Here is a 23,913-nt window from a genome sequence, read left to right as displayed (position 1 = left end):
ATAGTAGCTCTTTTTCCTTCCCTCTCCGGGGTGCTGTTGTTGTGAACATCTCCCATCCCCTCTGGGACTTCTTTATTTTTCAGTTTTGTTTTGTTTTTCAGCCGCTCTGCATTTACACCCAGCAAGCCTTTGATGTTGTTGCCTGGGTGCTGGTGGACAAAAGAGCCTCCATCAGCTGGATTTAAGGATGGGGTGGTGGGGGTCGGGGGGTTGGGATGGTGGTGAATAAAGAATCAAAGTAGCTGGAATGGGGCTTGGAGGCGGAGGACTCCATGTGAAACTGTGAACCATGTACCCCTCTTAAATATGGGCCAGGAGTTCACAGTTGTCATTGCTTTTCTTTTTTGGCTCTTTTCCCCTTTGTGCTACATGTCATTGTCTCCATATGACTATTTGTGGCCATGCTTGTTCATGCCTTTGTTGGCACTGTAAGTTCTCATTCTTTATGTTGACCAATGGGGCAACAAGCCCCATATTTTACTCTTTGCAGTCAGGTGATGTGAAAGACCACCAGCTGCTGTTGCACCTAGTAAAAGTTGCTTCTTCTTTCTGTGTGTTGACTGCCGCTGCCGGGCTTTTTCATCATCACAATGCCACGCTGTTCTGTGGCACCTTGCTCCATGCCACTGCGGTTATAACCTTTTCCACTCTGTGCTTTCTGCCCGCCTAGCCATGCACAGCGAGGGCTACTGATGCCACTGCAGCCCCTCACACCCCCGCAGTGGGGGAGAGACAGTCTGTGCTCCTTCAGCCCATCAAATCCCCGCAGGACCCCTCTGGTCCACTGGAGGTGAATTCAGGGAGCAGCCTTTGGTGGTGCCGACACAGCAGCCCTCTTTCACCGAGGGCCTCATTAAACCTGACAACATCCCCTCAGCCTGGGCTTTATTGTTCAGCCAGCTTAATGCTAAATGGCAATTAAAGGCATCACCAAGGTGCAGGTATTAATGCCTTTGAGGAGCACAAGGGCTTTGTAAGATAAAAATGACAGCTAAACAGTAATTGAAAGTTTTCTTTGCCATTGGAGGAAAGATACACTTTGATTAAGATAGGTCACCCTGTGTAACCTTTATTCAGAATCTGAATGTGCAAAACAACACTGTTAAAACATCTATAATTGATATTTTTGTAACAAGATACCATGGCAATGTAATAATAATGTCACTCGTTTTCACCTCATGTCATTTCAAAAGACAGTGGTGATGGCAAGTTTTATTTTCTGCAACCATGCCTCCAAATGAACAACACAGAGAGCATGGAGAGTAATGTCGAGAGAGTTTTACATGGGATTCATGAGCACGCAGCTGTGTTAGCTAGTAACACATCTGTTTAGTTTAGCTAGTTATATCACATTGAAGTACCTTTCTTTGTGTTTTTTTTTTTTGTTTTTTTTGCAGTAACGGATGAAGTTGGATGTTGTGGTGGTGCTGCCTCATGTGTTTGCCTCTGCTGTGTCCCACTAGGTTGCCAGATTTGGACACATTGCACTAAAAACATTGAATTTATATTCTATGTTCACAATCAAAAGGAATGATAATGTTGCTCCATAACTGCTGCATACGTAAGCAACTGCTAACAAGTTTGACATATCAACTTAAAGACAATTCAAAATTTTTGAAGTGGGATTATATGAAGTACTTTTCCATAGTCAGTGTATTACCTACAGTAGATGGTGGTCTGCACGCCCCAATATATAGAAGCAGCAGGAGTACTGGTGAAGGACGCTAAGCAAAGTACTGCTGTGGACAGGGGCAGCAGCAAAACATATTTTGGCCACCTAAAACACATCCCACTAAAAAAAAATCAATATCAGTTTAAGTTTGTTTAAGTGATAAGTACGTCACTACCTCAAAAAATCCAAAGTATCCCTCTGAAAGTTAATGATAGGTCAATGTTCTCTTCACACCTTGTTTCTGTTGTCCCCAAGTGACCAAAACAAACAGTTTTTGCAGTTTTTAAGTCTTGAGACTATTAAAGGATGTTTTTGGTAATTATTGTAGGATTGTTTGTCCTCCTATAAACTCTGTAATTAAACAAATCAACTAGAACAAAGAGCTTCACCTGCTGCACATCCACTTTTATGTCTTGGACAGTTTTGTTGTTTTCCAGGTGGAAAATTCAGGTAATGTTGTCAAACTGATCACAGCGGTTTGGTTGCCAGGTTGGTTTCCACTATAATTAGCAGATCAAAGCATACACATTCTGTGTCACTTGTTTAACTCACTCCACATATACAATCATCAGAGTCTGTTTAGATCCCATACCCGCCGGCCCGCTCCTCTCATGGACATACATCTTCACTTGTTATTTATTTGCTTGTGCGCAGTCACGAAAGAAGCAGAGGGTAAAGAGCATGGGCTCCACATGCCGGAGGGGCTCCGCTATGTAAACCACCAGACTCGGGTTGGCAAATGGATCCAATTGGGAATGGTCATAGCACAGATGAATGAAAACTGTGTAAACAGTCTGTGAACCATCAATATGTACTTCAGCATGGTGGAGGGATGCAACTGTAACATCTGTCCCACCAGCTCCATTGGAGAGTGATTAGGCCATATTTATAGGCAGCACAGGGAACAGACCCACAGCTTATCTTACTGCGGGCAGGTTTAACACAGCTGGTTTGAGAGGACAATAAGAGATTTGAAGGAAAGACAAGGCACTGGCTGCCTGTAGAGTATTTGGTAGCTGTATAGTGTGTTGTCAAAGTGTACTCCTCTCTGAGTCCTGTCCAGCAGATTTTATCGCCAGCTTTTGATTCAGAGAAAGTGCAGAAATTGAAGACAGTTCGCTGAGATTTCACTCACTCTCTCATGAAGACTTCAAACACACAGTGAAATAACAAAAGGAAGTCTGGCAATCGAACATGGCTATGTTTGTCTGTCTCTATCATTACCACATTTTGAGGTTTTTCCCTTTCAAAAATCATGTCTGTAGCCATATAAGATAGACTTAAGTAGTTTACTCAGCTGCGGATGAACAGGCTGTGCTTCCCCTCTCAGCGTCTGAGATGTTGTGAAGAATAAAATTGCTCTGATGGCTGTGTTTTTACATTGTTACTGAGCATCTGACCTTCCGTTTCATATTGTGACAATATTTCCTCAACTAGGAAAGATGAAGGAAAGAGATAGGATATATGAGGTTTTGTAACCTCAAAGGCAACACTACACGTTACGCCCTGTCCTCCTGGGTCAGCAGCCCAACCTCCCAGGATACTTGCTCATAACATAGCCTGTGTGTAAATTTTTCCCGTGACCTCAGAGGGGTAGGGATCTACCTGTGATTGGATGTTAAACAGTCAATATCAGTTCAAGTGTATGTTACAGTTAGAATATTTTCACTACTTTGCCTTGTTGTCAGACAACCTTTTCCGATGAGGAACTGAAGTTGTTATATCGCTCTCTCCAAAGCCACCAGATTCTTTTGGAAAAAAGAGTAATTTTACCTCACAGACCACGGGAGCTGCTGGTCTACCATTGCTTTGACTGGTTAGGTAGTTTGTGCTATTGTGTGACTTTGGTGAATTTGGACTAATCTTTTAAAACATCGAAGTCACACAATAACAAACAAACTAACCAATCAAGGCAGCAGTAAACCAGTAACTCCTGTGATCTGTGAGGTTAAGGGTCTTGCTGCTGACCCTGTCTACATCAGTACACTGCTCAGTACCTTGGCACTTTGAACCATGGCGAGTGAAACCATGCCATGCTGATTCACATTTTCAATACCTATTACAATGTGCTAAGCTGTGCAAGTCGTGCCTGAGATGGATCATCTGCAGAGTGGGGCCAGGCCAAGGGGACACCTGACCTGTTTCTCAGCAGGTTGTGGGGACATCTCACCAACCATGGCCAGTCACCCCTGTATCTCCCCCTCAAACAACCACATGTTGCAAGACTCACTTCATGTCTATGCAGGACAGCAGAGAGAAAGGTGCTTTTGAGAGTGTCTTTGTCTTTACTTTTGTAGCTTCTAACTGAAACCCTGTGTTTTAAAAAGTGGCGCTGTATGTACTTTCAGATATCTGCTTAATTTTACTGTTTCATGTTCACTCTTTAAAGATGCACCTTCAAGCGGATAGCCCTGTTGTAATGGAGATGCTAATACTTGATGTGCTAGGCTGACATGCCAAGTCAAACTGAGTCAAGCCAAGCCAGCACATGTATATGGAAAAGGAGTACTGGTGCTTCTTCAAACTGGGGGTGTGCCGATTGCCACCGACTGTAGTGAATGCACTGACTATTGGATACAAAGCCTCTTAAAAAGTCTGAAGTAGCCCTTTAAATATTGCTGATAATTAGAAAAGAAAACAACCCTACAATGATTACTGAATAAGTTTGTGAATATGTTAAAATACTCTTCACATCTTCACAAACCTCTTACTTACTCATACATATTTTTTGTCTTGTTATAATGTCGAATCATATAATTTTAATGATTTTTTTTTATGGATGATGATGAATGAATCAATTAAACTGTCAAAACTAATCCATCATCCATTCGCCACTCAACAGGACTTCCTGTAGTTCATATCACTATGAATATTTTTACGATTTTGGTTCACAATTAGAATACATCACTTTTGATTAGTCAATATGTGGTGCACTTCTCCGCAATTACAGTGACTAAATAAAATAATCAATACATCAATCAAAACTAAGTAGAAGGCAGCCTTAGGTTTTTGACTAACTTGTGTTCAAGAGATGATTGAGTAAAGGCATTCTCTCTATCTTTTTTTTTTCTCAGTACATTGTTTCTTTTGTAGTTGATACATTTCATATCATCACTCTGAACCATGTCTCTGTTGAATGCTTTTTCTTTTGGAAAGGTCTTCATCCAGCCTGGAAAATAGAAACCAGCAGCTCACTTTAGAGACCTTAATCAAAAGCACATTTCAGTAAAATTGTCACTCCTACTGCTGCTATGAATTTCAGTGCAGTTTTTATTTAATGTTTAGGTGTCAAATGGGGGAGGGCAGTGTATTAAACTGTGTAGTTCTGTGGTCAGATGGATACAGTGTTGATATAATCAGCGCTGGTAATCTGGGACACCTTGAACCCTGTTGTTAACACTGAAATGCCACATTAATTTGCTTGTTTTCGTCTTTGTAAATTTTTGCCCGAGTTCTCCTGTCAGGCAGCAATTGTAAGTCAACTAAGCCCCACGCAGCTCCACAGCTGAGTGATCTGGGCTCCAGCGCCAGGGGTGGTAGCTCCCTGGTGCTATTAGTCAGCAGGATCAGTGCTGGATGGGGGGAAATGGAGGAGGACCACTGGACACCTGGCCTTTTCTCTTTGGGCGCTCAGATATGTCATGGCTTTGCCTCTTGACAGAATCAGGATGCAGGATATTGCCCTCCCATTGATGTGCGTCCCGATTAGCTCCTCAGCCCATGTAGTGTATTGATGTTACTTCCAACAGCATCACCAGGATATCTGGTCACAGTTGATGGTCCTGCTTTCACTGTGTGGGACATTCTGATGCTCTTATATATAACAGAAAATTAGCTTTCAGACCAAATTAGGGTTGTACCTGACTCAGAAACACCCTCCAAGCTAATTTTTACTAATGAAGGATCAGAAATGGCAACATTTCACAGTTTCTGTGAGCTGTAAATTCACCACTTCTAAGCTGAAGACAGAAGCTAATGTTATCTCTGAGCCTTAGCAAGCAAGGCCTCTCTTCCTCCAGACACATGGCATAAGTAATTGATGATAAAGGAACTCTGCTGAGACCATCAGGGCTCAACTATAAGGCTTGAGCTGGGGCACGTAAAATGCCATGTTGGACAAGTAAATCTGGCAACTCATTTGCATGGCCAGGCAAAAGAATTAATTAAGTATTTTTGCATGCAAATTGGCAATAAATGCTTTTTTCAGTGTCTCAAATATGGAGATTTCCTGCTTTTTGTGTTCATTATCATATTTATAAATGTTATAGCCCAAGATAAGCATGACAGTTAACTTTGGTCTTTGTTGTTATTAAAAAAAAGTTGAACCCTGGCAAATGATGCCTTCCACAAGAGTCTAGGACAAAGGGTTCATAAGTTTGGCCATGCTATGTGAAGCTGTTTAGAAGTTATGTTGCTTGTTATAAGTCACTCCCACTGGCACACCCCTTTATGCCAATTGGCACAAACACTTAGTTAGCCCTCCTTTGGCCGATGGCCAACCTTTTCCACTAAAGCTTGTGCAAGTCTGTGAATCCATTTGGAAGTTGTCCACTTTGTTGCAATAGGCCACTCCAATATCCATGCCCCCTTTTAGCCATTAGCCATGAACACAAATACAAACTTGACCTCCATGCAAACTTGGCAAAAACTATTGCCTCGAAAGGGTGGGGTATTTTTGTGGACAGATCAACCGACCCATAGAGCTGCTGGTCGCAGCTAAAACAACTGCTTGACTTGAAGAATAGTAGTCGACTGAGGGGTCTCAGTCTCATGATTTGAATCTTTGACCTTTAGGAGTCTACATCCTTATTTAGTGCCCTCACAAGAGCGTGCTGACAAACATGGAACTCTTCTAAAACCCCCTGCTCTTTCATTGGATAATATCACCATATTAAGGCTGACTGAAAACCTTTGGACAGAGTGAGGCCTGACGAAGAAAAAGTGAAAGAGAAATGAAGATGAACTGTGTAGTCAACAGTCCCTTAGTCAGACACATAAAAGCTTCTACACAGTAAGTCATATTCAAAGGAGCTTCTCTTGTTTCTTTGCCTGCTGCATCTCTCTCTCAGTCTGTCTGTTTGTTTCATCGCAGGGTGAGCGATTGAGTGGTTTTAGAACATACCGGTGCTTTGTTTTATGTACAGAAAAGTAAGCGCACCGGCAGCTCCTTTGAAGCCCTTTCAAATTTATTGTTGTTTTTCCAGGAGAGGCGTTTTTTTTTTCTTTCAAATTACAGCTCATTGTGAGTGGATCTGCTCTTTTGCTGTTTTTGGAGAGGGTTTACGTGTCTTTTATGCCTGGAAACAAGTATTGCCATCCCCTCTGTACCTGTCTGTAAAGGTCAGATCTGATCTTAGCACCACTTCTTCAATTTTCTTATTTCATTGTTAGAAATCCTCACTACAGCCAAAAATCAAACCATGTGATTTGCAGACATATTTCAGAGCCAACTGTCCCCTAGCAGTAACCATTCATCATCTGAGCTCCAGTTGTATGATGTGAAACTATGCATTCACTCCATCCCCTTCTTGCTCCTCCAGGCCAGCATGTTTCCAGTCGCTCTGGTTTATTTCCAGTCTGATGTCAAGACAGGCTGGTAAATCACCGCTTGTGGTCGCCCCGTTTTCATGCCAGAGAAACAAAAAAGAGCCTCAGTTGTTGCCTCTTCCATTTGTCTTGCTCTGCGAGAGAAAAAGAGACACCTTGCAGCAGAGCACCCTGCTGTGTTTCCTATTGACCCTGGAGTTTCACCTTCCCTCCAGCGCTACAGAGCTACATATGTGCAGAAACAGGTGCACCTTCAAAGTCGGAGGGTGAGCAGGAGCATCGGTGTAACTTGTTAAATATTTTGAAATGAAACATTCATGTCAAAGATCAAATAAATTATTAAGGGCAGTCTTTGAGATCTCAAAGGTTGTAGTCCAGGATTTGTTTGAAGTAAATCTCTGTCAAATAAATTGAGGTAGTGAACTTTGCTGCTACAGATCTTACATATATCAAGATGATTCTTTTAAGCGTAGAGGACTAGAAAAACTACTAAATCTCATCAATCATGTTTACTATCCTCCTGTATTACATTGGACCAGTTTAGGTGTTAACAGTCTACAGTGATGCTAGTGAGAGGTCGTAGTTAGACACAGTGGTGCTTTGTGCTTTTCTTACAGGAATGGAGGTGAGTGTAATACAGTTTTACACCAAAATTAGTGCATATATGTAGTTAAAAAAAAAACTACACTTTTACTGTGATGAATTTATAGGAATAAAATGTTTATCCGCCATTCATGTTATTTCATCTCTAACTCTATCATGTCTAAAAATAAATCAAAAGGCAAAATCGAAAGGTGAGCGAGCCATGATTGCATCAGTATTAATAGATCAGTGGCTGCAATGTGACCAAACATAAGTGGAGTGTTGAGTCTCATACCTGTGCTTGAGAGTGAGGAAATATCTTTGCTTTGAACCTGAATCAGAAGGGATTACTACTCAGGTTTGCACAACACGGCAGACAGGAAGCTGTTAAAGACAAAGACCAACACTGCATCCCGACCTCTGACCCTTACATCCTGACCTCTCCTGCAATCTGACATGAGCCCTTGTCTACATGAAAGCTGTCCTGTTGACTCACAAGGGCTAATTTAGAGTTCCGGTGCCCCTGACCACTGTGAGGACAGTCAACCTGCTGGTCTCTGGACTAATGGAGGGAACTTTAGACAGACTTGTTTGACCCAATACAAAACAGTGTGAAAGTATCTTTAACTCTTGTTTACACCAGCTTCCTTCACACACTAGAAATATAGGTTTCAAAATGGTTCTCCCTCAAGGACAAGGGTTCTACCGAGAACCATTTGCTTTTGAAAAACCCTTTTCTGAAGAAAGGGCTCATTGAGGGTTAGCTCCAGGACTAAGAACCCTACTTTCTTCAAGGATTGAAACCCTTGGGTCATAAAATGGTTCTTGGTGGAACCCCTAGGTGAGTTCTAGATGAAATAGGCCCTCTCTACTAACATAGAACCAGCCTTGTTCCTGTTTAAGCACCTAGTTTTGACCATTTTTATAATTTCCACCAAAAATAAATTGGTTCAGTATTTGCAAAGCAGAAACCAAAAGTAGCAGGTTTTTCATGGGAACCATAGTCTATCAAATTCTACAGATCTTTGTGCGCTGTGCAACACCTTCTGTTGATGACATCCTTGATTACAATGGTTCCACTCAAAACTGGTGGAAACACGGGCTGGTTCATTACAAAGCACCAAGGTTCCAAGAACCATGAACAGAATCGGTTCAAGAACCAGAACAATTTTGTTGGCTTTGGGTGGGTTCTAGATGAAATCCTTGGAATATAAAATGGTTCTTGGTAGAACCCCCCAGCTGGGTTCTTGTTGGTACCCTTAGAAGATAGAAACGTTCTGGATAGAATCCCAGAGAAGGCACTGGACGGCACCATTGCACCTCTGTGGGGTGCTCTGTCAAACCTCTTATAGGAGTTTTTCAAGTTCTGGATGAAACCTTTGCAGATGGTTCTAAGGATAACCCTTTAGGTGCATTTTGACGGCAGGAACTTTTCCCAGGAATGAGGAACCTTTTGAGGAACAAGAGCCTATATTTAGTTTTAATTGTTGATACCATTGCTCAAATCTGACATCAATGTCAGGCAGCTTTTTTGCCCCATTCACAACATTTGTCCACACCATATGTATGCTGTTAGTGCGGTGGCTATTTCGTCACATGTCTGCAGATGAAGTCCTTTAACAAGTCTAACAAAGGCCAAACTCACACTGAGCCGCCTGCCACCAGCTAAAGAGATTTTGGTCATTAATTGCTCCTTTTTAAATATCATCAAACATCAGCCCTTTCATCATTCTGAGTCCGTGACCTTCAGGTTCACAGCTTCTCTAAGCGTGACTGACGGATCGTGTGAGGGTCGGTGCTGGACTATTTTTATATCACCGCCTTTGATGCGACCTAAAAATAGAGTGCTCTGCTGACCTCCGCTCCAGTCAGCTCGTTCGGGGTACGAGTCCACCTCCGCCCACACACACCCCTTTTGACGTCACCTCGACCGAACTGCTTCTTTATTTTTAGACGCTCACAAAATTAATTGAAGGGTCTTGTTTCGTTGAGTTTGTGCAGTGTTATGTAAGGGGATTACTCTGTTGTTATTGCCTATGCCCTGACCATGTAGGCCACCACACTGAGGAGGGAGGTGGAGACAGACAGAGGAGAGGGGACTTGGGGTGGAAGAGGAGGGTAATGTAGTTAAGGTAGTAGTACAGGGCTCCAGAAATAACCCAGCTGCGGGCCTAATTGTACATCTCTCTTGCTCCTTTTTCCCTCTTCAGCCGCATGCCAAGGTCTTTGACCTTATCATCCACCTCACTGGTTCCGGAAGAATCCTTTCCGCCCCCTGTGGCTACCAAAGCCCCGGCCGATACACAGAACACAGCAGCAGACCATCTTCATCCTCAGACTAACAGCCAAGCGCCACAACCAGTTAGGAGTGATCCCAGCAGAGCGCCCAAGTGGCTCAAACTGCCAGGTATGTTCTAATCATCCCCGGCGTGGGCCCCGTGGCTCCTTAACAAAGCTTAGCCTGAGGACCCCAGGCCCCTCAGAGAGGCCCGGGGCCTCCAGAAAACCCACATGTCACAGCAGTATATACCGTCAACAGAGATGCTGCCTCTGTATTTGCATTCTCTCCACACATGTACACACACAAGCGAGCTTTCTGTAAAAACGCATGCGCACAAAACCGCCTGCAACCGTGTTTTGTTTGTTTTTTTTGACAGCGCTGTAAATGTTTGTAACTTTCATGTGTGCGGGAGTTGCGTGTGGAGCAACTAAGAGGAATGCACTCGCTCTGTGTCCCCTGCAGCATTCCTCTATGGTTAGACAGCTCCGTGCCCATGAGGGGGCCACAAGGGCCTCTTGTCTCCTGAGCACTAATGCGTCACAGCCCCAGATCAAGAACAACATGCATGCGAGCACATACATGCACACAAACATCCAAAAACAGATGCATGCCATCACATATTTATTGCATAAGTACTGACAAATGTGTAATTGAAATGATGGCAGATGACACCTTTAGCTTTATTGTGGATTTCCTGTCATCTACTGTCTTTGCAAATGTTATAAAAGTGCTTCAACAGCCATGTTTTGCATTTATTTGATAGTGGCACCAAGCACTCCCTACACTCTTAGAAATGAAGATGCTGACTTGACAATAAAGGGTTTTTTGTCTTGTCGCCATAGGAGAACTCTTTGTGGTCCCTTGTGTTCCTTTGTGGAACCTTTTTGTAGAGGTTCCTCTTGGAACCCTTTCAGAGAGTTCTATCAACATAAAGGGTTATACCTAGAATATGTTTAGTAAGAACAACACACACTCAACACACAACTCAAACTCCAGTGTGTATTTTTTAAAGCAGTGGGCTTTTGTTTTTAGGATAACAGGCTGAACATTGACAGACAACTGACAACAGCTGATCAACTTACAGTTTAGGACTTGCTGTCGCTTGTTATTGTCTAATTACAATGTTGTGCTCATGATGCACTCTTGCAATGTTCCTGCAGCCTGCCTGAGCTTCCTTGAATCTGTCGTGTTTATGCACTGAGAAACTCAATGTGGTGGTATGTTTTTTGTCTTTTATAAGTTTTGCTTTATTTCCCTATTTTATAAATGGGTGGTATTTAATTTTGATAGTTCTCCAATTAAGTAAATTGATCCATGTCTGTCTTATTTCTGTGCTTAAGTGTTCAATAAAAGGTTCATTACAAGAAATAAAAAATAAAATAAAAGTGTTTGCAAGATGGTAGAAGCTGTTTGTCTTCCCCAGACTTCCTACTATCAACCAAATGTTTTACCCAGGTTCAATAAAGTACAAGGTCTGTCAGATAAAAAGAGCAAAGACTTGCAGCATTACTAATGAAAATGATATATATGGTACAGTAAATGTTTTTATGTCCACATTCATGATAAAAGTGAATGTTTTATGTGCCCTATAAGCCTATAAACTTTGATGTAGCTCATAGACTTCAGACTTTGCCTGCTTGGACGACGTTGTTACAGCCATCTCAGAAAGGCCAGCAGTCAGGGAAATGGGTGTATTATGATCACTTGTCAAGCCTCTAGTTTGGGCCCGAGAAGAAAGGATAAAGCTTTGAGATGACAGAAAGTTGGAGAAATGGGAGAATCTGTGTCATTCTAACAAAAAAAAAAAAAAAAACAACCGTAGAGAAGTGAGTGGGGAATTAAGGAGTGAAATCTGACATAATCCTCACATACTCTCACAGGAACCCATGCAGACTTAAAGACTTATTTATATTTCCATTAAAAAAAAGAAGAAGTGGGAAGAAACTAAGTACAAATACTTTGTTACTGTTCTTGAGTAGAGTTTTCAGGTATCTGTACTTTGCTTGAGTATATTATTTTTCTGACAACATTTTACTTTTGCTCCTTACATTTTTAAAACAGACTTGTTACTATAGTTTTAATGCATTTGAAGGGAATAATTTATTATTTTTATCCAACCTAAATGGATAGGACAATAACACATAGAAAAGATGAGACCTTGGTGTATCCATCAGTTCATATCACACACGACAGACACAATGAGACAAAAATGACATAAAAGACGTAACGTGAAAATGATGCAACCAGTGGAAAAAGATGTAATAAGACCAAAACAATGTAAAAGACATACAAGACAAAAATGACATAGAAGATCTAACAAGACAAAAAAAGATGTAACAAGACGTAAAAGACATAGTACAAAAAGACTGAACAAGACATACAAGACACAGACAACATATGAGATGTAACAAGACGGAAAATAACACAACAAGAGGAAAAATGACATAACATGATGAAACAGTGAGGTTTGACTATGGAAAAAAAAATCAGTAAAAATGTCCTTCAGAAGGCGACTCTTTACTTTTATACTTTTTTTTAACTTCTATTTTTACCAGTCTTTCTTTTTACATAAGTATCTCTACTTCTACTTGAGTACTGAATGTTTGTTATTTCACCAACTCTGTAAAAAATGTAGACTAAGCCTACAGTAGACAGTTATTCCCAGATATGAGGACAGTCAGTTTTATCTGATCATGAAAGTGAGATGCAAACATGCCCTGACACAACACAGTCACACTGATAAAAATTAGGATTATTTGCCCATTTTTACTTAAAGTTCAAATAAAACCCTGAGAATCATCCTGCCAGTCACTATCAGTTGCTATTGATATCAGTGGCTAGAATCAGGCAGATATCTTCAAGCTATGATGAGGACCTTATCCCATGTGCAGCGCTGTCCAAAGACCAGCCAGAAAGGCTGGAGACAGATCAGTCTCTGTCTCCTGGGAAAAGCCTCTCACTCCGGAGCTTCTCCAAAGCGTCTGGACTGGCTGTCGACACTCCCTGCCTTTAATGTATGATCAAGAAAAGCTTTAACTCATTACTCTCTTCAACGCCCCTCCCCATTCTTGTCCTAACTGCTTTCGTATGTTTAATAATACTGCCTTCAGATGTAATTTGTTCCACTAAGATGCATAAGGAGAAAAGTTGTACAGTAGTGCTCTACTCTGCCAATACGGAGACCTTCCAGCAGCTCATACTGTGGAAAAGGGAAAAAAAAAACAATCTGTGAGAGATCCAACAGAATAATTGTTTTTATTTCATCTGCAAGGATTGACAGTTGGAGAAGATCCACTTCATCTCTAATACAGGCTCCACAAAGGCTTTATACTACAACTGCTATATCCAAAACTTCACCTTGCACAAATGTGTTTCTTACCATGGTACATTCTGTTTTAGAAAGATCATTTGGTCTCATATTTGGTTCTAAAAGCTGAGTCTGCCTGCAGCATTTCAACTGAGTGAACAGTAGAGTTGTAACGATGAATCGATAAATCAGTTAGTCGAAAGAAAGAAAAGAAGCTGCCAACTATTTTGACAATACATTTTGGTAAACTGGTAAATAAAGGATTTGCTTTTCTTTGTCACTTATGACAGTAAATGAAGAGTCTGGGTTATAGATATCTTAATATTAATGAGTATGTCAGGGGCTTTTCTCATTCTTTATTCAGCTTTTTTAATTACTTGTTATTTGTGATGTTTATTTTTCTGCTGATGTATACTTCTCTCTTCTAATATTGATATGCATGTTTATGATTCCCATGCAAAGCCTTGGTAACTTGCTGCTGAATTTACCAATCTGGTAATAAAAAGTCTGAGTCTGCCTGCAGCACTTCAACTGAATGAACGGTGAAGCTCCAAAAATTAGTTGAGCAAGAGAACATTAGTTTTTGTCTTAATAATCAATTAATCATTCCACTCATTTTTTAAGGAAAAACGGTTTCCAGCTTCTTAAATGTAACAACTTTCCTTTCTTTGTCATTTATGACAGTAAAAGAAGAGTCTTTGGGGTTTGGACAGATGGTTGGACAAAAAAAGCAACTTGAAGTCGTCACTGAACATTTTCTACATTTTTACATTTTATAGACTAAACAATTAATTAATAGATAATGCAAATAATTACTATCATTACTTGCAGCCCTTCTACGTTTACACTGCTTTTACATTTACACTCATATTGCTGCTACATTTACTGTTTTTGGATTTTTAAACAATGTATACAATTTTTTTTTTCCTTGATTACTTTGTTCATTTATTTTTATCTCTCCTGATATTTTTATGAAGTCCCCTGTATTTTTAGCTTTGTATTTTCAAATTTTTATATTATTTTTCTTCACTTTTTATGTTTGACTGTGTAACAGCACTCACAGTGGAAGGTAAAACTTGTTTTAATGTGCATATGATGATAAAAGCTTTGACCTGACTGGAATTATTAACCAAACAAATATTTTCTTCACAAAAAGGTATTTTTAGTGCTAATGGTTCTCATGGCATCATTAAACCGAACTCAACCAAACACACCTTCTCCTTTTGAGGGCCTGCCTGCTGTGGACGTTACTCCTGGGAAACACAAATCCAGTCTTGGCTCTACTAAAAAGGTGCTGGGTCAAATTCCAGGTGCTGTGTCCTTGAGCACCTATCTGAGCCCAGACTCCCGACTTTAAGTTGCTTCCAGCTGTATGTGAGCAGCATTTGTAAGCGCAGTGAGTCACCCGAGGGCCACACAAATAAATACTGTGAGGTGTTGTGCAGCTATGCTGACTCACAGTGAAGACACGTTGGTCAAATACACCGCTGGTGGAAAACCATCAGAGGCACTTGGGTTAGAAAACCCCACATTACCCTCTCCCTCTCAGGCCCAACTTCCCCCCTCTGCTGTGATGAAAGGAGAGAAAGCACCTCTACTACTCGCCTCTTTTGTTTATTTACCTTCAGAATTACACCCTGCTCTTCTTGGACCATGTTCCAATGTGTTTTGTTATGTTTCCTTTCAAACAGAATATCTATGCGTGTGGTCTCTGGCCGTGTTTGGCTAACACATGCACACATTCGTGCACGCACACTCCCATTCAACTTTCCCCCTGTGCCAGAGGTCCCCTTTGCCCTTCCCCCCACCTCTAACTAAACATCGCAGGACAGCAAAAGGGAACTTCAAAGTGGCCGGAGGGGGTACTCCTTTTTTCCTGGCACTTGTCATCATCTAAGGGACTGGCTGCTCCCCTTATTACTCTAATTGCTTCCAACTGCTCCAGGAGGCTTTGATGAAGGGCGCCATGGAGCATGCTGGAAGCACCTGTTGTTGCACAGAGGAGCACAGGTGGGCCTTATTGGTGGCGGCGAGGAGGCGTGCGGACGGCACTGCTGCTTTCCACTTAAAATCAAACAACTCCAATAAATACAGAACGAGACTCTAAATGTAATCTCAGATTTAAGTGATAATGAAAATTGCACTTATACAGAAAACATAAACATCAGTAAAACTAAACTTGTGAGAGCAGGAACTGAGGTGGCGGGGGTTGAAGAAGGAGCGGCGTGCAGGCAGCACTCTGGCTCCATCTTGTGGCATCACGGTGTTAGAAGTCCAGCAGCTGCAGTGGGAAAGAAATAAAAGGCTGTGAGATTAATAGTGAAAATTACACTTTTTCTACTTTAATGAGCATCTCAACAATAGGGCTGCAACCAATGACTATTTTCATTATTCATTATTCATTATTCTCAATTAATCAATTAGTTGTTTGATTCATAACATGTCAGAAAAGGAGGAAAAATGTTGATCACACCTTTCACACCTATAGCTGGTAATTTGTTTACTTTGCACACTTGTCTAATGTATACAGTGTGTTATCCTGTGTTTATATTTTATTTTATTACATTTACAGTGTATTCTTTACATTCATACATATATCTTTACTATTTAACTGTTGTGCAATACCTTTGGTTACTGCCTCATCTGAGTTCCTGATTTCCAATACATGCTGTAAACAGAGGATGCTACCTCTTCTCATTCATCTTGTCTATCTATTTTGTTCATCTTTTTTTTAAATGATTGTCTAATCGCTCATCTTGTATCTTGTTTTCTATTGCTGCTGATCTCTGAGACCATTCAAATATAATTTTGTTGCATGACTACAAGACAAATAAAGTGTCTTATGTCTTAATATTCGTTTAATTAATATTTCTCTTGTTGAGCTATTTTAATTCATTTGCTATTTGTGGTTTTCTCTTGATACATATTTCTCTCTTCCAAAGTTGATATGTACATTTACCGTTCCCATGCAATGTCTGGATAACTGCTGCTGCAACACAAGAATTTTCCAATTTGGGATCAATAAAGTCCATCTATCTATCTACAAAACACAGCTTCTTTGTGTTTAACAAATACTCAAAGAGAAATTCAATCTTATTTATTCTTGGGGTTATTTATTCAAGTGTTTTTATTGTTGTTTCTCAATTTTATTAAATCCTTGGAGCCTTTGAATACTTTTATCATGTTTGTCTTTGTTTTTGTTGTTTGTAAATGAATCAAGATGGATGCCCCATCTCTCTCTGACTGCAAACCAAATCTACCTCCAGATATAAATAAAGTAACCTGAACCTGAACCTGGTTTAGTTCCCAGTTATACTGCTGAATTTCTGCTCCTTGATGAGCCAGAGCGCCTCTGGGCCTCAGGCAGGATTCAAGTCCCGGCTCAAGATTAAAGGTGACCGAGTTTTGACAGTCCCTCAGCTCTGAAACTCCCTGCCTCAGGATCTGAGGCTTGCAGAATCAGTGACATCTTTTAAATCTCTTCTCAAAATTCATCTTAAACCAGACTTTTATTAATGCTGCCACCACTCTGTTTTATTTCCAACATGTCACGTCTGTTTTATTGTTATCACTGTTGCTCTTATCTTCATTTTTGGGTATTTTATTCATTTTTATTTTTATATTAAGTGTCTGATTGTATTTGCCTCAGTTCTTAAATGTTTTAATCCTGTTTCAACTCTATAAAATACTTTTAATTATTATTTAATGTCACAAAAAAATAGAAGGAGGAGATTGGGCCTGTCCAGCATGGGATTTCAGGAAAATGGATTTAATTTAAAGGAGAACTATAAAGAAATTGCATGTACAAGAGTTGGAGCTATAGACAGTATATTATATCGTTTGAAATCCTATTTAATATACAGTCTATGGTTGAGGCGAATTGTTTCCCCCTTAATATGGGGAGTCTTTTTAGATGGACCTGTTTTTTAAGTGGCTAAAATAGCTTTTGTTGTTGGTCCTGTCCACAGCAATACATTGCTTAAATTCTGTGCTGGCACCCCTCTCTGCTTCTCCAAACTGGAGGCGTGCTGACCAGCATCTACTATAGGTAATACACTGACAATTGATAAGTACCTCATACAACCCAACATCAAATAATCCAAAGTCTCCCTTTAAATAAGTAATTAAAACCCCAAATTTGTTGAGTTACGCACCAGCTGAGGTAGGATCTTTTCAAAGTGCTCGATGTCTACTTGGTCGCAGTCCTCAGATTCAGCTTGTTTCTGTGACCTCACCGCAGCCTCTGGAAAAATAAGACAACAGATTAAGAGTTTTAACACCAAGCAATCCGTATACTCTGCACCCCACTGAGGTCCTTACCTTGGACAAATACTTTGAGCATCTCTGCCATGAGCAGGGCAGCATCACCACTTACTGTAACAGAGAGAGAGCTGTTGAATAAACAAACAAGACAGTTCTGGGGGAGGTCACTATATCATATATTTATTTAACTCACGTCTGGTTTTGTCCTCCTTGAAGGAACATGACAAGAGTTTGCTCACTGTCTCCTGTAAATGAGGACAATAAAGAACATTGTAACTGTATTCTAGTGGCAGTGGTTCCCCAATAGGGCTCTGTCACAGAGCCTATGAAAAGATTACAGATTAATTCATTTAAAATATCATGATTCAGGGCTTCATTATAGCCTGCATTTATTTTATGAATCGATTTAATAATCACTTGATTTTCATTAGGCTTGTTTAATATTTTATATTGGCCTCTATTTATTAGAGCCTAACCATAGAGGTCAAACAATATTATTTGCCTGATTTTGGCCTATCACAGATATATCAGTTTATATCAGTATTAAAATATATGCTGTCCAATATGCACTGATATGAAAACTTATTTTAAGCAGATCTTAATACAGACGATATTTATTTGCTAGCTTTATAGGCAGCATTTTATGTATATTTGTATTTATTTATATTTTTTATTCAGGTTTAATATATAAACATATTCTGCTTTATTTGTGTTTTTAAATATTGGTTAAAGTTTATTATTTCACTGCTCTGGTATCACCAGAAACCGCATTTAATTATAAATATGCACTAAGAGTGAAACACACTCTTTTGATGTGTGTGTGACTGTTATGAGTATTCTGTGTTGACATTTAATACATGTTTAATATCTTTCTAATAGATTTCTCAATTGTAATAGTCTCAAATCATTTTAAATTACAACCAGCTGATGCGTTCTCCTACGTGCCTTCTTAGTACCAAACTACCTTTGGAAAAATGTCAATTTACTGAGCTCTAATGTTTGGGCGAAAGTACCTGATGTTTTCCCAGAAAAGTGACATGTTTTTGAATCACTATGAATCGCTCTTTCAATCGGCGTACATTCATCGCTAATCCACTGACTAATATTTGAGCTAGGTGTAAAGTTTAATCGCCTGACAAGACACACCAGGAACAATTTAACGTTATGCTCTGACGGCATTAATATTTAACGTAGGTGAAAAAAAAAATGTAATTCAGCGGAAAAGAAGAAGCAAACCTCGTTTTAATTCAGTCACAAGGTAACCCCAGTACGTATGAACAATCATAATCAACGTAGTGATATTATCGCTCCTACCTTTTTGAACCCAACTTCTGTGTTTGTCTCCGCCATGTTTGAGACGCTGTGAGAGAAACTTGGCGCTCTGCACGGGATTGGCCAATGGTCTCTGACGTCATTCACACCGCCCTCCGTAAACGGTGGACAAATATAAATATTAATTATTTTAGTGATTTCTGTGGTTTAAACAAACAAACTTTTACAATTCGTATATTCCAAAATCGATGTGCAGAACTTCATGCTTTATGGTGGTATTTTTTTTCTTTTTTTAAAAAAGATGTAACTTTTTAAAAATCAAATTGTTTATACTTTTTTACATAATTCATACAATTCTAGATAGATAAAATGAATGGACCAGTAGAAAATCAAATCATGCCTTACTTCTAATTAATATTAACCTATATTGTTCATGTTTTTTTTTTAAAAAAAAGGCTAAAACAATTTAACAGCAAACATTTAGCCTTACATCTTATTTGAAAATTAAAATAACAGATTACATTTTTTGGGGGGTGATTTAAATAATTTTAGGCAATTATAAAAGTTTTACTTTAATAAATCTATATTTAAGAATTGATTACATTTTTGAGTACCTTATTTCGTAGTTTACGTACATAGTATATCTTAATATTTTTCATAGCCCTGTATAGCTAATATTTGTTTGACAAATGCAAGAGACGAGGAAGGAAAGAGCAAAAACACCTTACACAACTTATTTTTCACTGTGCTTTGCAGAGTGTTGTGTGGCCTAAATTATAAAATCATGTTACATTTACCAACAGAAGAGAGAATGTCTAATGTGGTCCTATCACACCCCAGTGACCTTGACAAACATTAATCAGAATTAGCTTTATTGATAAGTATGTATAAACATATAATGAATTTGTGGTTGCAATTTACATGGTGGAAAAAAAAAGATGTGTATAAAAGCAGCAATGTCTACCTACAATTAAACTATTTCTACAGAATAGAATAAAACTTTATTATCCACCCAAATACACCATAAAGCCAGTACATTAAAATAATGTATCACAGAAACATTAAAGCTGTATAAACAGATAAACAAATCGGTGTAGCCTATGTGTTCTAATGAGGACAATTAAGAGCTTTGTGGGTTGTCAACATAACAAAACACTAGAGTATGTATTTATATCCTTGTTTTAAATGTTTTTAACTGCAATTCAATAGTAATTCATAATTGACCCACATTAGTTCACAAAACATAATGTGCACTCAATTTTATGATTTTAAACTTAAACAAAAACTTGTACAGTATTTTTTTATTCCTCCAACTCATCATCCAACCACTGGGCATCTTCCAGTATGTAGCCCAAACCCATTGAACGCCGTGGTCGAGGCTTAGCAGCGACTGGGGTGACCTCCTCTGCATCTGTGTCCCCCTCCACCTGTAAGACAAATTTTTGTAGTCAGCTGATGAAAATGCAGATAGCAAATTTAAATACTGCCAGTCATCATTTCTCTTCAAGATAGTTCAGTTATTTTTATGTTATGAAGACAGGCTTCATCAGTGTTTATCAAAATGTATTCTATTCAGTTACTTTGTGTACTTACATAAATGTCTGATAGTGTGTGCAATCGCATCCTTTATTTATTTTTTTTGTCTTACTTTTCCTTTTCTTTTAAATTTGATCTCATTTATAATGGATTTAGGTTTGCAGTGGAGAGAGCCCTGATCAAGCCCCTCTTCAGTGTTTTTTTGCACCTCCATCACATTTTATCTGTTTATGTATATATTAAGTTGTATTTTGTGGATATAACCAATTCCCCAGCATTGGGACAAATCATGTCCTATAAAATGTATATGTAATTTATAAAATGTTCCAAACCTGCCCTGTGCCATAAAACACCCAAGACCCAGACAAGAATTTACGACTTCAAACAATTTAACAAGTGTGTTAGAAAATCCTTCAAACTAACTCAAGCCTACCGAAAACATTGGTGTAAAAAGTGTGCCATTATAATCACCTTTGTTTGAAAATATATATTTTAATGAAAATGTTGGCCCTTTAAGGCTGTGTAAATTCTGCCAGATTTTTACAAAAAACATGATTTTATCAGACATAAAGAGGGTTAGCTATACCTCAAGGACCCCCTGTCTCACTTCCTGGTTTAAAAAAAGGTGAAAATACTGCTCAAGCAAACAAATTCATTAAATTATAATGCTTATTGCTATCAATGTGTTGTAGTTATGTGTCTCAACCATAACAAGTCAATACTGTTACTCTTTTAGATCAATACAAATAATAATTATGATTTAAAAATGTATTTTGATTAGTATTAAGAGGACTCTTAGTTACTTTAAAACATAAAATGGCTACTTACTATGACTATGCCATGAAATAAAAAAAATAAAAAAAATCCATAAGATGTCAACAGATTTTCACCTTACGGAGTTGACACCTATATAGGCAGAGGGGGACATAACTCAGTGAGTTGGGCCACTAGTCAAAACAATGTGGACACGCCCATGTACGCGACATCAGCTCCATCAGCTCCATCAGCTCCATCAGCTGGCCATATAAATACTTGTATTTAATGCAACAAAAACCATTAAACATTTTCTACATGTTTTATATTATAATACTATGACTTTTTGTGTGTCTGATGGAGTTGACAAAATTCAAGTCCTCAGCTTCAAGTCCTCAAATTGCTAGGAGGCTGTACAGTAACAAAGATTTAATTGCCAAGAGTTATATCTTTCGAAATATATTTTCCCCACATAATTGAAGAGTAAAAATCAAAAACACCTAAAAAATACATTTTGTCCCAACTCTCAAGAACGCATGTGTGTGAAGAAATAAGTCAAATCAAATCAAACCTGTTCCAACAAAAGGAGAGAAGCAAAGACGTGGGCTCACCTTTGGACTAACAATTCGTTTCACTTCTACATCGCCTCCAATGTAGTGAGGACTAGCCCATTCTGCTCTGTCTGCTTCGTCCTCTGTAGAAAACCTCACAAAGGCAATAGCCTTATCAGAGACTTGGCTCTTCTTAATCTGGGGTCCATTTCAACAGATCAAGAGAAATAGTTTAATTAGGAGATAAAATATGAAAATAAATATAAGCATGCACTGATAAAGGGGTTGCTGGCATTCTTTACCTTACATGCTGTGACGGTGCCCCACTCTCTAAAGTAAGCTCGAAGATATCCTTCATTTAAATAAGGATTCAGCTCTCTTATCACCAGTCCATGATCCTGTTAAACGATAGAAAAGTATGAGCTTCATTATGTGTTGTGCACTGTAAAAAAAATCTCTTGTTATTATCTTTACATTTTATTCATGCAATTTAATTGAACTTGATTTTTTTAGTAGTTATTTTCAGAAAACTTAAGAATTTAAACATTAGTTCTTCTATCTTTGGGTTTTTGACTTGAAATAATGACTGAACACCAGTGTTCCCCAACCCTGGTCCTCAGTCCTGCATGATTTAGATGTTTCTCTGCTCCAACACACCTGATTCAAATGATCAGGTTGTTGTCAGGCTTCTGCAGAGGCTTGATGACGAACTGATCATATGAATCAGGTGTGTTGGAGCAGGGAAACATCTAAAACATGCAGGACAGTGGGCCCTGAGGACCAGGGTTGGAGAACACTGCTGTACACAGTTCAATCAACTCATTAAATTAAGTTTCTAGAGAAACTTCTCAGCATGCATTTTTGTTAAAACTTTCCTAAGGCCCTTCTTTTTCATAGTTTGTGGTTTCAAACTTTGAAATTGTAAAAGGAAATCAAAGTTGTTTGTCAGTCAGTCAATTGAATTGTCAATTATCTTAAGCTTCTTGAACACATTTTCTCGTTTATTTGACTAAAAAAGTCTATTTGTACAAAATTACCTCGCCTTGTCTTTTCTAATTCAGTCAACTTAAAATCTTAAGGCAGCTTTCTTGCTCCCATCTTTTTAACAGTTTAAATTCACAGTTTAGCTTTGGTCAAACAGAGAAAATAAATGTTCCTCTGGAGAAACTGTTTACCAGCTCATAATGTTCAGCTAAAGCAGCCATGTGTTTCTTTGGAAGACTGATGTACACTCTTTTTGTAGGTGCTGTCTTCACTTCCATGTTGCCTGGAGAGAAAAGTCAAAATTATGTGTAAAATTAGGAAAATGATAACTTACAATTTGCAAATGAGGCATGAAATTGAGAAAGCTGTTGCTTACCAGAAGTTAGAGCCGAGATGTTTGTTCCAAGTAGACCAACTACAAAGTGCAGAGCAACCTGCTGTGGAGTGGCTTCATGTAGTGTCTTTCACAACAAGTCAATCTCCTCCTACTGTTATTTTTCTTGAGAAGTTTAGCTGGACAGGTTGGTGTGTGTCTGGCCAGAGAGTTACCCAACTTGTTCAGTCACCAGGGGTTATAAGCCAAAATATGCCAATAAGGAATTGTTGAAATTATTGAGCACTTGGTAATGGAGCTGCTGTGACAGTTCATGGTGGAATGACTGAAATGTTATAATCACAAGCCATCAAAGTACATTTTGGATTTTAGATATCTTTTAAGACAGATCAACTGAATAGCTCTGGTGTGACGCTAAAAGCTTGTTTTCAGTATTTTTGCTTGCAAAGTGCACTTCAGGGAAACCTGGGTCACAGCTGCAAGGAGCAGGTTACACAAATGTTTAGCATGTCTGTCTCTCTGTGTGTTATTGCTTATTATTATGGATGAACTTTTAGTAAATCAGTTACATTGATGCCCCACATTTAGATTTACATTCACCAGCCCATTTTGAGCAGGAAACATCACAAAACAAGTGCAAAATCTGAATAAAATACTGTAAATACGATACAAATACAATACAAAAGTGGTGATTGTTACAAGATCAGTTCCATAAATGTTGGGATCTTGTGTAAATGTAAATAAAAAAAAGAAAGCAAATTATTTTCAGCTGATATTCAATTAAATACAGGACACAGACAAGATATTTATTATTGAAATTGTTGAACTTTT

At 39.0% G+C, this 23,913-nt stretch overlaps 2 protein-coding genes across 2 annotated transcripts; both read right to left on the bottom strand.

Moving 5' to 3' along the window:
- Positions 1-14,458: 14,458 nt before the first annotated feature.
- Positions 14,459-19,017, bottom strand: cenpx (centromere protein X). The gene is made up of 5 exons (XM_084745187.1): positions 18,967-19,017; positions 17,846-17,897; positions 17,710-17,763; positions 17,544-17,632; positions 14,459-15,670 (listed from the first exon to the last, which is right to left on the bottom strand). The coding sequence occupies exons 1-5, from the start codon at positions 19,000-19,002 to the stop codon at positions 15,656-15,658; spliced, it is 246 nt and encodes an 81-aa protein (XP_084601313.1). The 5' UTR covers positions 19,003-19,017; the 3' UTR covers positions 14,459-15,655.
- A 1,086-nt stretch (positions 19,018-20,103) lies between these two features.
- LOC146309479 (heterogeneous nuclear ribonucleoproteins A2/B1) lies at positions 20,104-23,272 on the bottom strand. The gene is made up of 5 exons (XM_084744387.1): positions 23,125-23,272; positions 22,940-23,031; positions 22,067-22,162; positions 21,825-21,962; positions 20,104-20,351 (listed from the first exon to the last, which is right to left on the bottom strand). Exons 2-5 carry the CDS (start codon positions 23,024-23,026, stop codon positions 20,226-20,228), a joined length of 447 nt encoding a protein of 148 aa, XP_084600513.1. The 5' UTR covers positions 23,027-23,031; positions 23,125-23,272; the 3' UTR covers positions 20,104-20,225.
- Between the last annotated feature and the right edge of the window lie 641 nt (positions 23,273-23,913).

This window comes from Lutjanus erythropterus, chromosome 19 (assembly GCF_056507025.1).
Source record: "Lutjanus erythropterus isolate fLutEry1 chromosome 19, fLutEry1.hap2, whole genome shotgun sequence".
Lineage (NCBI taxonomy): Eukaryota > Metazoa > Chordata > Actinopteri > Lutjaniformes > Lutjanidae > Lutjanus > Lutjanus erythropterus.
Note: the sequence above shows the minus strand (reverse complement) of the source record. Positions and strands in the feature narration are given on the sequence as shown.

What these genes read in the sequence shown, in the direction of transcription:
- cenpx (XM_084745187.1), bottom strand. Translation starts at nt 19,002, where the DNA reads ATGGCGGAGACAAACACAGAAGTTGGGTTCAAAAAG. An exon ending in CAAGGAGGACAAAACCAGAC is followed by an intron (nt 17,764 to 17,845) that starts GTGAGTTAAATA and finishes TCTCTGTTACAG; the next exon opens with TAAGTGGTGATGCTGCCCTG. An exon ending in GCTCAAAGTATTTGTCCAAG is followed by an intron (nt 17,633 to 17,709) that starts GTAAGGACCTCA and finishes TTATTTTTCCAG; the next exon opens with AGGCTGCGGTGAGGTCACAG.
- LOC146309479 (XM_084744387.1), bottom strand. Translation starts at nt 23,026, where the DNA reads ATGGAAGTGAAGACAGCACCTACAAAAAGAGTGTACATCAGTCTTCCA. An exon ending in TAGCTGAACATTATGAGCTG is followed by an intron (nt 22,163 to 22,939) that starts GTAAACAGTTTC and finishes ATCGTTTAACAG; the next exon opens with GATCATGGACTGGTGATAAG. An exon ending in AACGAATTGTTAGTCCAAAG is followed by an intron (nt 20,352 to 21,824) that starts GTGAGCCCACGT and finishes TTTGTCTTACAG; the next exon opens with GTGGAGGGGGACACAGATGC.